The following is an 18,112-nucleotide window of genomic DNA, read 5'->3' on the forward strand; positions in this document are numbered from 1 at the left end:
CAGTATGTGGAGTATTAGGGAACTTCAAAAAGATAGTTTCATAATCTAGCTTCGGCTGAGAGGCAGCAACAGATGTTTTCCCATGATGACATTTTCATATTTCACATATTTGCTTATAGGTCGCCTAAAGTAGAGTGCTATTAAGCCGACATTATGTAATTATGAAGGCCATTAGGATTCCTTCAGAGTTGATGCTTCAAGAGGTTTTTAGCGTCCCCTCCTTCTCTCTGATATAAAGCAGAGTTTCTCACTGCACGATGTTAGGCTGCTGCTACCATAACTCAGCCTGTTTCTCAGATCTACCAAGATCTAAAAAGTGTTTTGGAAAAATGAGGCTTAAAACTGGAAGAAAAGTAAATGTATGACAGCTTTTGGTAGCTAACGCTAACGCATGCTCAACTGGGATACAATGCCAGTACAGGAGACCAGAGGAAACCTACAGTGGGAAATATTACAGAGACAACATGAGGGCATATGTTCTCTGAAATGAAAGTGGTAAAATATGTCAGAAAGCAATAAGGTTTTGTGAATAAAAAAAGTAAGATTTTCCTCATATATATTTTTTTTGCATGGAAATTAATTACTTTAATCCCAATTTTTCCTCGCTTGGCTCCTTGATCTTTAAATCGTTTTTTATTTTCCTAAAATAACCCTGAAATGCATCTGTAGATTTATTAAAAATACCCATTACATATTGGCTGATTAAAATACACAACTCAACGAAATATATAACATCGTTTTAAAGATCCCATGTCATGGCCATTTCTACTGATCATAGTTCCATTGTTGAGGTCTACTAGAACAGATTTACATTGTTCAATGTTCCAAACTCACATTGGTTTCTCATACAGCATCTCTGTATAGTATGTGTATTCACTCTCTGTCCTACACGGCTTGTTGGAGCTCCTGCCCCCCCCCTCCTTGTGAGCCCAGTGGCCGTCTGCGAGACAGCGAAACCCAGCCCCAAACACACACACACCCGCAGCCTGGCTGGGAGTTTGTGTGTGTGCCCAGGCTGAGTTCCGCGGTGTCTCGCAACGTCCCGCCGAGTGTGTGTGTGTGTGAGGGAGTCCGCGGATTGGTCCAAACGTAACCGTTACGCCGTTACATTACGTTACGTCACTATACCGGAAATACGTCACTATACCCAAGAAGTAAACAATGGAAAAAGAGAAATCCCCAACGAGGCGTTCTGGGGCAGCATAGACAGGTCTTTCCTGTGTTAGAGTTTTACTCGCTACAGGGTGTACTTTGAGGGTTTGTGACTCTGCAGACCGTTTACAAGGGGACGGGTAATAACCAGAAAAGCATGACATGGGACCTTTAAGTCTTTCTAATGCGTAAAAGTTAAATAATACACCTTTCATTCTCACAAAAGGGACGTTTCCTTTTAGTTAGTAATTTAATAATACATGTTTTACCTCGAAGATGTGCTCCACTGGCGGCCCCACGTCCTGCTCCACCTCGTAGTTCTTGGTCAGCTTCCAGTTGACTGGCGGGAAGAAGACCTTATCAGGCCGGGAAACGCTAAAAAAGAGAAAGTGGAGATGTGAGAAAAAAGCGTAGGAAGACACCTAATGAAAAGTTGAAATGAGGAAACACTCGACTCACCCCTGCAGAATGACGTCAGCCTGAACCTCCACCTCCAGTTTATACGGCACAACCTCACTGTGGGAGTTATTCTCGTTTTTACTGTGGAAAGAGGAAAGAAATGGAGTTCTTATTCTGCCTGCACCAGAATACACACATAAGACACAGATATTTGAAGTGTGTGTGTTGTACCTGCGGATCTGCAGCTCAAACTGAACCGTTTTGTGTGTGTCCTTCAGCCGCGGCACCGTGAAGCGCAGACCTGCCCACAGCTGCAGAGAGAAAAAACTGATTTATTAATGATCATTTTAAAACAAATGACTAACTAAAAGGAAACACCAGCTTTTCAAGTTTTTTTTGAGTTAATTTGTTGCGTGTTTAATATTAGAAATGTCTTTGATTTTTTCCCTCCATCCCCAGGCTGCTTGATTGAGTTTTAATTTCCCTACAATAACCGTGAAACGCTTTGATAAAAAAATTACACATTTCTCTGGAATATCTGGCATAAATAACTTAACAAATATATAACATAGCGCTTTCCTTTACAACCGGACAAGATACAGTCATCACACGCCTAACATTAGCTGCCTCTAGCTTAGCGGTGGTGACGGGAAGTCATGTGATCGTGCTGTAGTTCCTTTATAGCCCAACATTAACCACCTTTAGCTTAGCGGTGGTGACGTGAAGTCATGTGATCGTGCTGTAGTTCCTTTATAGCCCAACATTAGCCTCCTTTAGCTTAGCGGTGGTGACATGAAGTCATGTGACCGTACTGTAGTTCCTTTATAGCCCAACATTAGCCGCCTTTAGCTTAGCGGTGGTGACATGAAGTCATGTGACCGTGCTGTAGTTCCTTTATAGCCCAACATTAGCCTCCTTTAGCTCAGTGGTGGTGAAGTGAAGTCAGGTGGCCGTGCTGTGTTGCTTTAGCTCAACATTAGCCACCTTTAGCTTAGTGGTGGTGACGTGAAGTCATGTGACCGTGCTGTAGTTCCTTTATAGCCCAACATTAGCCGCCTTTAGCTTAGTTCCTTTAAAGCCTAACGTTAGCTTACTTAAGAAAATCATAAAGTGGTGTTAATATGTGGAGATTATCCTGCTGAACGAAATGTGTTTTTATCCTGACACTTTTTAGGGTTTTTACGTTTTTCTAAATATATTTTGTTCAGCTTAAAGGACTATAATCATAATGGAGGGAAGGCAGACTCTAGACAACTCAAACCAAAGCTATCTAGATTAATAAACAGCAGTACAGCTATGATATGAAATGCATATTTTAGACTCTTTGGGTGGTTCACTATTCCTTTAAGGCTCCAAACACAGCCATTCCTCCCGTCTCTACTGCACTCATCATCTGATTCATGTGTGATTTTCTTGGGTGTGTCAGTTAACTCCTCGTGTACCCAGCAGACAGATGCAGGACACGTGGGCAGCTTTAAAACGTGGCTTGCTTTGCCCTTTCTAAAAACTATAATTTCAGATCCATTTGTTCCCCACACAATCTGGCACATTAAGTCTCTGTATCTAGCTAACATTTCAGACTGATTTGAGGCAGAATTTACAACTACAAATCCTTTTTTAAATGTCTGTCTCTCTTCCAGGTATTTGACTGTCTTCCTACCTTTCAAAAGCAGGCCAGCTTGTTTGACTCCACCTGAACGGGTCTGATTCTGTACTTCCTGTCACAACATTTCCTGTGTTCTTCACACCCAACCTGGACACGAAAGCAGCTTTTTTTTCCTACAAAGAGCAGGAAACTATGATGTATTGTACAGTGCCATGCATGCCTGACACCAGGGGGGGTCATAGGTCAAAGATGACCCACGCCCAAAACTGAGGAGGTGGGGCATTCAAAGGTGATAGTGCTATATTATGAACAATAAGTCTGTGTCTTAGACCCCATTTACACGGGAACGCAAACGAACCGAATTCGATATCAAAAAAGTATTCCGTTCACACGGATACGGCTCAATAAATGTGTCCCTTCACATGAGACCGCTCGACCCGCTGGAGACGCTGTAGTACATATGCCGGGCCTGTAAGTATGTTGTTCCCCTTTGTCAGTTGTGTATGGTAACACCTACATATTTCAAACAGACCGTTGTAATTGTTTTTTGCATAGATTCATTATGCTAATATTTGAAAGAAAATCAAAGTGTCCTTACATTGGTGCCAGACTTCATGGGGTTTCCCAGATCACAGCTGAGGTACCGGGTCTGGTTCTCCGTCTCATAGCTGCAGGTCAGCTGGGTCAGGCTCTGAGGAACCAGAGAACAGAGGTGTTAAACCACAGCTCAGGACAATCAATAAGAAACATTCCTCTGGCCAGAGAAGGCAAAAGTACACACATCCTTTACTCAAGTAGAAGTACAGAAATACTCGTGTTCAAAAACACTCTGGTGAAAGTAGAAGTACTCACTAAACTTCTTTACTCAAGTCAAAGTAAAGAGGCTTTGAAATGTACTTCAGTAAAAAGTACCCATAACTACCATCTGTTTTAAAAATGTAAGAAGTAGAAAGTACAGGTATTTGTGTTCAAAATGTGAGAAGTAGAAAGTACAGGTATTTGTGTTCAACATGTAAGAAGTAGAAAGTACAGGTATTTGTGTTCAACATGTGAGAAGTAGAAAGTACAGGTATTTGAGTTCAACATGTAAGAAGTAGAAAGTACAGGTATTTGGGTTCAACATGTAAGAAGTAGAAAGTACAGGTATTTGAGTTCATCATGTAAGAAGTAGAAAGTACAGGTATTTGTGTTCAATATGTAAGAAGTAGAAAGTACAGGTATTTGTGTTCAACATGTAAGAAGTAGAAAGTACAGGTATTTGTGTTCAACATGTAAGAAGTAGAAAGTACAGGTATTTGAGTTCAACATGTGAGAAGTAGAAAGTACAGGTATTTGGGTTCAAAATGTAAGAAGTAGAAAGTACAGGTATTTGAGTTCAACATGTAAGAAGTAGAAAGTACAGGTATTTGAGTTCAACATGTAAGAAGTAGAAAGTACAGGTATTTGTGTTCAACATGTAAGAAGTAGAAAGTACAGGTATTTGTGTTCAACATGTAAGAAGTAGAAAGTACAGGTATTTGTGTTCAACATGTAAGAAGTAGAAAGTACAGGTATTTGTGTTCAACATGTAAGAAGTAGAAAGTACAGGTATTTGTGTTCAACATGTAAGAAGTAGAAAGTACAGGTATTTGTGTTCAACATGTGAGAAGTAGAAAGTACAGGTATTTGTGTTCAACATGTGAGAAGTAGAAAGTATAGGTATTTGTGTTCAACATGTAAGAAGTAGAAAGTACAGGTATTTGTGTTCAACATGTAAGAAGTAGAAAGTACAGGTATTTGAGTTCAACATGTAAGAAGTCAAAGTAAAAGTCGTCAGTAAAATAAGTAGTGGAGTAAAGTACTGATACCAGAAACAGGAACTTAAGTACAGTAACGAACATTTGTACTCCACTACTTCCCACCTCTGCCTCTGGCTATAATCATTTCATATTCACCTCATTATTCCTGGCGATGCCGCTGTAGTCGGCCTCGGGGGGCAGCACCACGTATAGCTCCGCCTCGTACGCACCCCCCTCACCCTCATTCCTGGCGTTGAAAGTCAAGGTCAGCGAGTTGTCGTCACCCAGGTACACTTCCTTCCTGTTCCTGAGGACATGACGCAGAAAAAAAAGAGTTTAACACTAATAAGGTCAACGGTCAGGTAACATGGTGTCAGAGTGGCTCAGGAATGTAAATATATTTTCCGGCTTCGTGTTTGATGATTAGAATTCATGCTTTGCTATTAATGGACAACTTTCTTAAAATGCAAATAAAAGTAACAATAGGCCTACTAATGTTACTCTAGTAAAAGTACTAATCATGCAGTATGGCACATTTCAGAAATGCGAAATTAAAACTTTTTGGAACATTAAAGCATGGAGACATGTCACAGTCGAGACACTACATACTGATATACACCTGAACATCAGCAGGAGAGGACTCTTTAAAGTAGAGACACTACATACTGATATACACCTGAACATCAGCAGGAGAGGACTCTTTAAAGTGGATACACTACATACTGATATATACCTGAACATCAGCAGGAGAGGACTCTTTAAAGTAGAGACACTACATACTGATATACACCTCAACATCAGCAGGAGAGGACTCTTTAAAGTAGAGACACTACATACTGATATACACCTGAACATCAGCAGGAGAGGACTCTTTAAAGTAGAGACACTACATACTGATATACACCTGAACATCAGCAGGAGAGGACTCTTTAAAGTAGAGACACTACATACTGATATACACCTGAACATCAGCAGGAGAGGACTCTTTAAAGTAGAGACACTACATACTGATATACTCCTGAACATCAGCAGGAGAGGACTCTTTAAAGTAGAGACACTAAATACTGATATACACCTGAACATCAACAGGAGAGGACTCTTTAAAGTAGAGACACTACATACTGATATACACCTGAACATCAGCAGGAGAGAACTCTTTAAAGTAGAGACACTACATACTGATATACTCCTGAACATCAGCAGGAGAGGACTCTTTAAAGTAGAGACACTAAATACTGATATACACCTGAACATCAACAGGAGAGGACTCTTTAAAGTAGAGACACTACATACTGATATACACCTGAACATCAGCAGGAGAGGACTCTTTAAAGTAGAGACACTACATACTGATATACACCTGAACATCAGCAGGAGAGGACTCTTTAAAGTGGATACACTACATACTGATATATACCTGAACATCAGCAGGAGAGGACTCTTTAAAGTAGAGACACTACATACTGATATACACCTCAACATCAGCAGGAGAGGACTCTTTAAAGTAGAGACACTACATACTGATATACACCTGAACATCAGCAGGAGAGGACTCTTTAAAGTAGAGACACTACATACTGATATACACCTGAACATCAGCAGGAGAGGACTCTTTAAAGTAGAGACACTACATACTGATATACACCTGAACATCAGCAGGAGAGGACTCTTTAAAGTAGAGACACTACATACTGATATACTCCTGAACATCAGCAGGAGAGGACTCTTTAAAGTAGAGACACTAAATACTGATATACACCTGAACATCAACAGGAGAGGACTCTTTAAAGTAGAGACACTACATACTGATATACACCTGAACATCAGCAGGAGAGAACTCTTTAAAGTAGAGACACTACATACTGATATACACCTGAACATCAGCAGGAGAGGACTCTTTAAAGTAGAGACACTACATACTGATATACACCTGAACATCAGCAGGAGAGGACTCTTTAAAGTAGAGACACTACATACTGACATACACCTGAACATCAGCAGGAGAGGACTCTTTAAAGTAGAGACACTACATACTGACATACACCTGAACATCAGCAGGAGAGGACTCTTTAAAGTAGAGACACTACATACTGATAAACACCTGAAAATGAACATAATAGGGCCCCTTTAACATTTTACTTAAGTGCAAAACTTGAAATGTACTTAGCACCTCTGCCAACATGGTAATAAAGTCATGCAGGCTTAATAACACGGTGTAAGACTGTAAAACACCTCCACTCCTGCTTTTTCTCACTCCCTCCACAGCTTCGAAACAATGAGAACATTTCGCTAACAGGGCCCCACAGATGCTTTTAATTACAGCCGCTCTGTGAAGCTGTGCAGGAGAAGATTTCTGCAGCTCACCCCCCGTCTGATTCTAACTTGCATTGCACTTTTCAAACCAAACAAAAGGCTCAAAATTAGAAAACACCAGAAAACCTTAAAGCTTCCCTGGGAGACCGGCGGCGGAACAGGTTATGAGCTTTGGCAGAACAAGAGAACATTTCAGGGGTTTTGTTCTAAATCTGAAATTCCTCTAAATCACAGCCGTCCACCGACAACCCGGCTCTCACTGCGAATTCACAACAGAGCAGACAAAAACTATTATTTCAAATTGCACCAATCACACTTTCTGGAGTGGCTGGAGCAGCTCGTAGCAGGTTGTTCCACATGTGATGCATTAAACAAATGGAGGCAGATTGTAGATAAATATAGGAATGTGAAATCAAAATGACAGAGCAGTGAAGGGAGTATCAGGGAGGCTGTTTTCTTTGTGAGAAAAATGCTAACAGATTTGTTGAATTAAAGTGAGTTAGGCAGCTGACAGCTTCAGAAGCGACACACTCCCTTCATCTCTCCTGTATTTCCTCCTAATGTTTGTCGAAGCACCTGTAGAGCTACTTCCTGTTTTCAGAGGGCGATGTTCTCTGACTCTGAAGCCATTAGCCGCCTCGCTCTGGTATGCTAACGTAAACAAAGCAGCGGAACAACACAAACAGCTGTATTTACACTTTAGACCTCAATCCAAGGTGAGGAGTTCACTGACCCTGTTCACACGACTTGTATTTTTCCTGGAATGCATTCACTATGGGACTTCTAGGATTATATAACAACACCATGGATGGATAAATAATAGTGGCCCCCAGGGGGAACAGGGGCCCAAAAAGGTTGAGGGCCTCCCGTTCTTCAAATAAAAAGTGTCACTCAAAGACACACAAGCAGAGACTCCTTCCCTACATCCATTCAACACTTCCTCCCTGCATACCTTCATCCATGTATCCTTTGACCCTCCATACCTCCCTACTACGGCTGCTCAACTAATCGTATTTTAAATCGTAATTACGATTTTGGCTTGCAACGTTTAGGAAAACAACATAAGCGAAATAAAAGGATTATTTATTTTATTTATTTTATTTATTTTATTTATTTTATTTATTTTATTTATTTTATTTTATTTTATTTATTTATTTTATTTTATTTTATCTATTTATTTTATCTATTTATTTTATCTATTTATTTTATCTATTTATTCTATTTATTTTATTTTATTTATTTATTTTATTAAAAAATATATATATATATTTTTTTTTTTATTAGTTTTTCAATTGAATTATACTTAAAGTTCAGTGTAATCAACTATTAAAAACATGCTAAACAATTTTTTCAATAAATTGATGTTTTCAAAGTAAATGGATAATCGTTTTTAATAATCGTGATATCAATTATTGACCCAAATAATCGAGATTATGATTTTTGCCATAATCGAGCAGCCCTACTCCCTACCCACATCGCTTCATTCATACAGCTTTCCCTCCCTATATGCATTCATCTTTTCCTTCCTGCATCCTTTCGAATCTTCATCCCTTTAACCCAGGGGTGTCAAACTCAAGGCCCGGGGGCCAAATCCGGCCCGCGGCTTCATTTTATGTGGCCTTGCAAAGAATATAATATACAATACAAATCAAGATACAAGGCTTTTATTGTCATGTGTACATAGCTACAGTGTAGTTATGATGATGAAAATAATAACATATAAACACAATAAAACATAATAATGCAAGTGAATAAAATAAAATAGAATATATTAGAAATAGTGCAGAATAGTCTATATATAAGTAATTGGAATATCGACATATATATAAGTTGCAAACAGATGTTATGGATGTTCTTTCAAAAGTTTTGAATGATTTGCCCTAGACTTTCAGACGTAGTTATTTATGAAGTTATTACCAGAACTGATAATAATCCAATGCAGAGCCAATAACGTAATATAATACATTATTTAATATATATTATATATTTATATATGTATATTTATATAGTCTTGAAGTTACAACCGGCCCTTTGAGTGCAACCATAATGCTGATGTGGCCCGTGATGAAATTGAGTTTGACACCCCTGCTTTAACCCTTCATCCCTTCCTCCATACATCTCTATATCAATTCATCCATCCCTTCCTTTAACCATTCATCCTTTCCTCCCTATATCCATTCTTTCCTACATACCTTCGGCCCTTCCATTCTTATTCCCTTCATCCCTACCTAACATCATCCCTATATCCATGTATCCTTTCCTCCCTTCATCTCTTCCTATCTCCCTACATCCCCTTGACCCCACCATTTCTTCAACCCTTCATCCCGTATTCAAAATGACACAAAACCTTTCCAAGCAACTATGAAACACTACTTCCTCCTTTGTAAGAGAGGTGTTATCGTGTCGTGCCCAGGGGAGCATTATCTCATACGGGCCATGAAGGAAATGAACACTCACCCCTGAACGGCCAGCTTCAGGTCGGGGACGCAGATGTTGTCCTCTCCACAGTCCAGCAGGATCTGAGCCTGCAAGATGCACAAAGGAGACAAAAAAAAAAGTTTAACGGGGTGATGATCACACTTTTACACGTGAAGAGAATTAGGCACACAAGATACATTACAGATCTGTTTATGGGAGACAACAGGAAGACTGCAGCAAGATGCAACATGTGGTCACACACACACACACACACACACACACACACACACACACACACACACACACACACACACACACACACACACACACACACACACACACACACACACACACACACACACACACACACACACACACACACACACACACACACACACACACACACACACACACACACACACACACACACACACACACACACACACACACACACACACACACACACACACACACACACACACACACACACACACACACACACACACACACAGAGTGTGAGGTCACCGTGTCCATATGCTTTCTGTTTCCGTTGGGCGGAAAAATGTTACTGAAGTAAAAGTCCAAAAGTATTGGCATGAAGTTCTACTTAAAGTTCCAAAAGTAAGAGTACTCTTTACGCCTAAATGCCCATTTTAAAACCAGATATATGTATGAAATTAACGGATTACGATCAGAGGTAAAAGTAACAATACATTAACGTCAAAATACGCTTATTTCAAAGTAAAAGTCCCACATTCTTAAGTAAAAGTAAAGAAGTAGAAAATATACTTCAAGTATAAAAAGTAAATGTGGTAAATCTCCAGAAAATGGCCTCTGTATGTGATATTTTATAATATTTCATTTCATTGCTGTACACAAACAATGTTTTTAATATATTATATAGTTTTGCTTGTTGGTAACTTATACAGTTAGTCCAGTTTTTTAGAGATCGCATTATGTTGAAGTGTTATCACATGGTCTTTAATGCAAAATCGAAGTAGCTAAAGCTGTTTAATAAATATCCTGGAGTAAAATTACATTATTTCCCTTTTAAGTGTACTGGAGTAGAAGTAGCATTATCCACTCCTCATTAACACTGTCTTTATTTACTATTTATAACATCTGCATTTAATATTCATTACAATTGTATTTAACTTACGTAGGCCTACACCCTGCACCGTATATGTATACAGTAAGCTCTAAATGTGCACATTATCCAAAATCATTTATTGATATTTATACATTCATGTACGTTGATCTGATATGTTGATTTACTGAAACCTCACGTTACTACTCCTGGCACTTTCTGGTTGGATGTAGGGCTGTACCCGAATATCCAAATATCCGTTTCAATTTCGTTATTCCGATGTTCGTTTTCTATTATTCGTTTTTTTTTTTTTCGAATTGATTGAAATCTCCAATATCAACGTAAGAGCTTGTCCCTCTTCGGGGGGTGCTAACACTTAACCATAAACGTTATCGTTTACTTTCTCCGTCTTTATATGTAGATATTAACTTTTCTCCATTAATCTCCGTCACGTTGTTTCCATAGCAACAACAACTTCCTGTCAACTGCGCTAACTCTCCTTCAAAATAAAAGCATGTCCATTCAAAAATAGAAAGCCAAAGCCATGTCATCTTGCAATATACTTAATTATATCAATAGTTAAATCGTATTTAATTTGGTCTTAAATTAAATTATTTAATTTTGTATTCTGTTCTTGTACATATCATATTCTATTTGCATGTATATAGACTTTTACCACTACTTTTTATTTTGTATTTTATTATATATGTTGCATGGTTGGAGGAGCTCAGGTCAGAAGAATTTCCTTTTCATTTCTACACTGTAGCTTATGTGCATATTACTAAAACATTCAAGTCTTGAATCTCTGAATATGTGACTTTACAGAAACCTCATGCACTTTCCGGTTGGATGCAAAGTGCATTTCGTTGTACTCGAGTAAAACAAAATGTACTTTGTTACTTCCCACCACATCACAGCACCCTGAGGTGAACCACGTTTTCACCACACACTGCGCCACCCTGCTACCACATCATCACATGGAGAGGGCGGGGCTTCCCTGAGACATGAGATACCTCTCTGAGGGCCTGAGGCAGATTACAAGCAGTGTGATGATGCTCCCTGGCGATGAGGATAATAAATAGAAATGTAGGAGGAGATTAGAGGGAGTGGAAGCGCCCCCCCTTGTCATTACACCATGCAGGAGCTCTAATTATGGACACCGTAGTGACCGCCATGTTAACTTGGCCACATGTGCACGAGGGATCTGTTTATCTGACGACCGTACGCCCCTCGGTGCTGAAACTCAACAACTGTGACCTCAGGAATGACAGAAAGAGGAAATCACAACTTGGCAAACTGAGTGGAGTCCTGAGTGGATGCACTATATGGATTTAACTGATGATTTAACTTTTTGGGATTTAAAAAGGAGTTTATGCACACCTGAGGGTCAGAGGTAGTAAACACTGATGATGCTTTAATACAACTGAATTCTAACTGACAGCGCTATCGTTTACAACAAACCCACTATCTTCATTATTTTATTTTATAGTAAAGTACATCGTCTTCCGAGACTTTTCTTCTTCGTATACTTTAGACCGGTGCTTCTCAAAGTGTGGTCCGCGGCCCACTGGTGGTCCGTGAGCGCCCCCTAGTGGTCCGCGAGTATATTGGTAACATTTCACATTTTAAATAAATAAATACATTTAAGTTTTCCGCACTCTCGCTGGAATATCTCCACAATGGAGCGAGCTTAAATTTCACTTCCAATTGCATGATATAGCCCAGCGCAACACCTTCATCACACATGTTCGCACCTGTTTGTACCATTTTCAGGCGATTTGTAATCTGTTCTAGAAAAATGATGTGATTTTGGATATTTGTGGAGTTAGGTGGTCCGCGAGTGTTTTTTTATTGGTTAAGTGGTCCTTGGTATGAAAAAGTTTGAGAAACACTGCTTTCGACCAATGGTTCTCAACTGGTCAGGCCTCGGGACCCCCTTTTCTCCTTTGTCAATAAATATCGACCCAAAATGTTGAACCACTCAAATCTATTCAACAAAAAATCGTGCTGTAATATATACTGTATATATATACGATTTTCAGCATACAATATTAATTAAAGTGAAGTACAGCGCATATATCCCTTCACAGAACTAAAGTATGCTTTAAAAAATGATTTAATGAGATGATGGAATCAAAGCTGAACTGTATGACATAAAAAGGCACACATGCTGAAAATCCAACCCCCGGGAGATTTTTAGAAATACTAACAAACTATGCATTCTGTTTCACTCTGAGAAGAAAATAACTAAGTCTATTACTACCCGACATATTATAATATTTGATGCCATTGTTTGTTTTTCACTTTGTTCTGACAGCTTGCTGCTCCACTCAGAGAGAAGAGCAAAGAGGAGAGAGTCTGTGTGACATAATTTAAATTGTGGGTAAGGGTAGATAGCCCCCATTGTTCTGTGACCTGTCAATCATCAAACCGGGGGTCATATTTCATTATGTGTTCATTTGTATCTGAAGTTGTACCCATGGATGTATAAAGAATAGTTCTACCGCAAAGTTATTCTCCGTGGGGATTTCCGGCAACAATCTTGATTCTGATTGGCCAGAAGACTCGAAAAAACATCAGCAAAGATGTTTTATCGAGAAGATGATCACTACGTGACAGAAGTTTCAAAACCGTTTATGGTCTCAGGTACTTCCAGTCCAACGCTACTGCATGCACAGCGTTAGAAAATCGGGCCTTGAAAAATGTCCAGATCAGCAATACCATGTTCTGCTGTCTAGTGAGAGTGTAGACGCTGCGCTTGTTAACGAAAAACATTTGGTTTTGTCTAATCTATCGTGCATCCATTTAAAATTTCCATCCACATGTTATTATTAACAACAAAGAGGCCATTGATTCTGAATTCCAGTCGTGTCCAAGTTCTTAAGAGGTGACAACAGCTCTGATCCTTTCTGTTTTCTCTGCGTTCGAGATCTGAGAATGATAGCAATTAATAGATTCATCGTAATGCCTTAGCTTCCCAACTGAAACATGTGGAATATGTTAAGCTGACAGAGAGGTCGTTACACATCAACCGTCTCTCATTCTCACTCTCACTCTCACAGCTAGAAGAGAGTATAGGAACTTGGCAGAGTTGGTGAAGCGTTACGGCGCACATGTGGAAATCAAACGGGCATCGAGTGTGTGATCAAGGCTGCGGATCATAGTCACCCTTCACTGTTTATACGCTGTTACATTAACACAGTGCGAGCAGAGATTAATGAAAAATGTTGGCAGGGTGATACGTCTCCCCTGCTAAAAACACATAAACACAAATCCAGATTGGCAGGGAGACTTTTTTCAGGATGATTTTGAACTCGTCTCAAGGTCAGCGTTCAACCACATCTGTTGGAGCAGCTTTTTCAAGGGCATCAATGAAAGCGCGCAGTCCTGATCCAACGAGATAGAAAAAAAACCACGATAGAGAAAGAGAAAAGGGGGGGGGTTTAAAGACTAACGCTGATTGCCGTTTCCCAAAAGCTGAACATATGGTGCGCGCTGCCACAGCTGGAAGTTTGCCCACATGTTGAGGTAGCTCTCAGAAAAACTGGTAGATTTCAACCAGATGGACTAAACGCCTTCTGGTGCCCCATCCTGAAATATCTGCACACTGGAACAAACGTAAGTACTCTTATAAGTTCCCTATTATACTGTTTCTCATCAATATATCCGAAGTCTCAGATATATACAGAGCCTGTCTCCGATTGGCTGAAACATCAAACAGATCATTGCAGCATTACCCATAATCCCCTCTGTTTCAGCCCTGTTTCCAAAGTGCTGATTCTCTGTCTGTTACTTTAGATGAAAATAAGGAGCCCCTCCCCACGCCCCTCTGAGAGACATTTGGTTACAAATAACTCAATGGTGCTCTAGGAGGAGATTCAGGTGATAATGGGGGGGGGGGGGGGGGTTACCTTGGTTGCTGATTGGCTAATGGTTACTCAAGACAAAACATCGTTATGACATCATAAAGTGGCCAAAATCTGATCAGCTCATTTTCAGACAGGTTTTTATAGAAATGGATCAAAAAGAGAGAGAATCTTTGTTCCTGAAACTTTCAGAGTCTCTTTCCACAGAGGGGACACATGTTGATGTAGAAGAGACATGAAGAAGAGGGGACACATGTTGATGTAGAAGAGACATGGAGAAGAGGGGACACATGTTGATGTAGAAGAGACATGAAGAAGAGGGGACACATGTTGATGTAGAAGAGACATGAAGAAGTGGATCTTGCACAATAGGTGACCTTTAAACCGGGCAGAGACATGGAAACACTCCAATGTTGCATCATATTCTCAGCTTTCCACACACTTCTTCTCTGCAGAGTAGTTTCGATATTTACTCTTTTATCAGGACATGAAGGTTTGAAGACTAAACTCAGAGAGATTTTGTGTCAAAGCTATCCAAGAAACATCTTTTCATTAATAGGGAACATTTTTACAACATGTATTGATGCTAGAAGGCCTTTAGGTGTGGGATAGGTTCAGAGGTCGGATGTATTGTGTTCAAATGGGACACGAATCCAAGATGAACCCTGTGTTACTTGATGAGGGGAGTTTAGTGGGAATGTATAGCGTTAATGTTTGTTCTTAATTTAAGGAAATGAAAGGGAATACATGTTTCTAAGCCCACCCTTTTAATGGGTTTCCTGCAACTTGATTGGATGCTGTTGGTTCAAGTTGATCTGGGAGATTTTAGAGTCGACTTGCTGGGAATGTATTGCCTTATTTACATATATTTCGGCTTGGGCGAAGTTGTCAAGTATTCAAAAATCAAAAGGCCTGAGGAAGTGCCCAATCTGAAGTCATGTAATTCATGGCTCGAGTCCTCCTCTTTGGTTGGTTGGTTATCTGTGTTGGACAGAGGATTAAAGAAGTGTAGAGAACATGAAAATACCTTCTGCTCGATCACGTTGGTGGTCTGATAGTTGAGGATGGGCCGCAGACCGTGGGAGTCTGCCGCTGCTTTCGGATCCAAGCTGAAGTTCAAGGCCACGTAAATGGAGGAGAGTTTATCCCTGAAGTCTTTCTCATCCTGAAATACAAAACAAATACCAGGGTTTTTATTACAAAAAGTCCCAATCTGTTCAAATCTTTGCAGGATTTTAGCTTGCATCATGGTCGTAACTAACAGTATACAGAGATGGCAAAAGTACACACATCCGTTACTCAAGTAGAAGTACAGATACTCGTGTTTATAAATACTCTGGTGAAAGTAGAAGTACTGACTAAACTTCTTTACTCAAGTCAAAGTAAAGAGGCTTTGAAATGTACTTCAGTAAAAAGTACCCATAACTAGCAGCTGTTTTAAAGAGTACCTGACCTCCCTTTATATTAATAGAACAATAATGTCATTGTTAGCTAATGAATGTTTCCATGGTGACCAACGGCAACATGACAACGTTTTTATTGGTCCCTCTTCTTTAGAGAAGACCAGGAAATGATAGATACACGGATCGTGTTCAAATCAATAGGCACGCAATGACTCTAAATAATAATGATCACGCCACCAAACACACATTCAGACTAAAGGAACCAGCCTGTTTGGGAAATGAGAGAAGTAGAAAGTACAGGTATTTGTGTTCAACATGTAAGAAGTAGAAAGTACAGGTATTTGTTTTCAACATGTAAGAAGTAGAAAGTACAGGTATTTGAGTTCAACATGTAAGAAGTAGAAAGTACAGGTATTTGAGTTCAACATGTAAGAAGTATAAAGTACAGGTATTTGTGTTCAACATGTAAGAAGTAGAAAGTACAGGTATTTGAGTTCAACATGTAAGAAGTATAAAGTACAGGTATTTGTGTTCAACATGTAAGAAGTAGAAAGTACAGGTATTTGAGTTCAACATGTAAGAAGTAGAAAGTACAGGTATTTGAGTTCAACATGTAAGAAGTAGAAAGTACAGGTATTTGTGTTCAACATGTAAGAAGTAGAAAGTACAGGTATTTGAGTTCAACATGTAAGAAGTAGAAAGTACAGGTATTTGAGTTCAACATGTAAGAAGTAGAAAGTACAGGTATTTGAGTTCAACATGTAAGAAGTAGAAAGTACAGGTATTTGAGTTCAACATGTAAGAAGTAGAAAGTACAGGTATTTGTGTTCAACATGTAAGAAGTAGAAAGTACAGGTATTTGTGTTCAACATGTAAGAAGTAGAAAGTACAGGTATTTGAGTTCAACATGTAAGAAGTATAAAGTACAGGTATTTGTGTTCAACATGTAAGAAGTAGAAAGTACAGGTATTTGAGTTCAACATGTAAGAAGTAGAAAGTACAGGTATTTGAGTTCAACATGTAAGAAGTATAAAGTACAGGTATTTGTGTTCAACATGTAAGAAGTAGAAAGTACAGGTATTTGTGTTCAACATGTAAGAAGTAGAAAGTACAGGTATTTGAGTTCAACATGTAAGAAGTAGAAAGTACAGGTATTTGAGTTCAACATGTAAGAAGTAGAAAGTACAGGTATTTGTGTTCAACATGTAAGAAGTAGAAAGTACAGGTATTTGAGTTCAACATGTAAGAAGTAGAAAGTACAGGTATTTGGATTCAACATGTAAGAAGTAGAAAGTACAGGTATTTGAGTTCAACATGTAAGAAGTCGTCAAAGTAAAAAGTCGTCTTATAAGTAGTGGAGTAAAGTACTGATACCGGAAAAATGTACTTAAGTACAGTAACAAAGTATTTGTACTCCACTATTTCCCACCTCTGCCAGTATATTTAAAGTTTGCACAGGATATAATAAGTTATAGAGTTTTTTTTATTGGTAAGAATGAATGCTTACTCTCAGGTAGATCTTGGTGTTGTTGCACACGCGCTCGCCGCGTCGCAACCTCACACTCCTCTGGAGCGAAGGCAGCTGGGAGTCCAGGAACAGAGCCCTCCTCAAGGCTCCTTTCTGCTTGTGCTTATTGCTGTCCAGCTGCACTTCCACCTGGAAATCTGCAGCACACATGAGCATTCATGGCGTGATGAATGTGTTTGAGCCACGTAATGACAGGTTTAAAAAAAAAAAAAAAAATCTGCAGAACACAATGTAGTCTATGTAGGTTTAATATAATGGCGCTTGTATATGAGTAATTCGAGGTGAGAACGAGGGGAACAGAAGAGGTTTGATCAATATATTTTTGCACCATGCATCCCTACATAAGGTTGTGGGTTTAAAACATCACTATTGTTGGCTTTTTGACAGTTTCCTTGTTTGTAAGTAAGTGCAGATGTGGAGAATTGGCTCACCTAGAACGTCTGGTAGGTGCTTCCCCTCCGCAGATATGCAGAAACTCAGGTTGACGCTGTGTTGGACAGAAGGAAAATTATGAGAGAAGCACATCCACTCATGGCAGAGATTCAGAATACATACTGAACAC

General features: G+C 39.4%; 1 protein-coding gene and 1 long non-coding RNA gene across 2 annotated transcripts in view; one reads left to right on the forward strand and one right to left on the reverse strand.

Moving 5' to 3' along the window:
- Nucleotides 1-18,112, forward strand: part of LOC307035473 — a 296,952-nt gene that overhangs the window by 68,211 nt on the left and 210,629 nt on the right. The gene's annotated exons all lie outside the window — the stretch shown is intronic.
- itga5 (integrin, alpha 5 (fibronectin receptor, alpha polypeptide)) overlaps nt 1-18,112 on the reverse strand; it is a 76,325-nt gene that overhangs the window by 17,384 nt on the left and 40,829 nt on the right. Inside the window, exons 16-24 of the mRNA XM_079674792.1 lie at nt 17,982-18,037; nt 17,530-17,687; nt 15,647-15,784; nt 9,706-9,773; nt 5,092-5,242; nt 3,756-3,848; nt 1,783-1,862; nt 1,612-1,692; nt 1,422-1,527 (exon numbers count right to left, since the gene is read on the reverse strand). Coding sequence (XP_079530918.1) covers nt 1,422-1,527; nt 1,612-1,692; nt 1,783-1,862; nt 3,756-3,848; nt 5,092-5,242; nt 9,706-9,773; nt 15,647-15,784; nt 17,530-17,687; nt 17,982-18,037 — 931 coding nt within the window. The remainder of the gene's footprint in view (nt 1-1,421; nt 1,528-1,611; nt 1,693-1,782; nt 1,863-3,755; nt 3,849-5,091; nt 5,243-9,705; nt 9,774-15,646; nt 15,785-17,529; nt 17,688-17,981; nt 18,038-18,112) is intronic.

This window comes from Notothenia rossii (assembly GCF_949606895.1).
Source record: "Notothenia rossii genome assembly, chromosome: 4".
Lineage (NCBI taxonomy): Eukaryota > Metazoa > Chordata > Actinopteri > Perciformes > Nototheniidae > Notothenia > Notothenia rossii.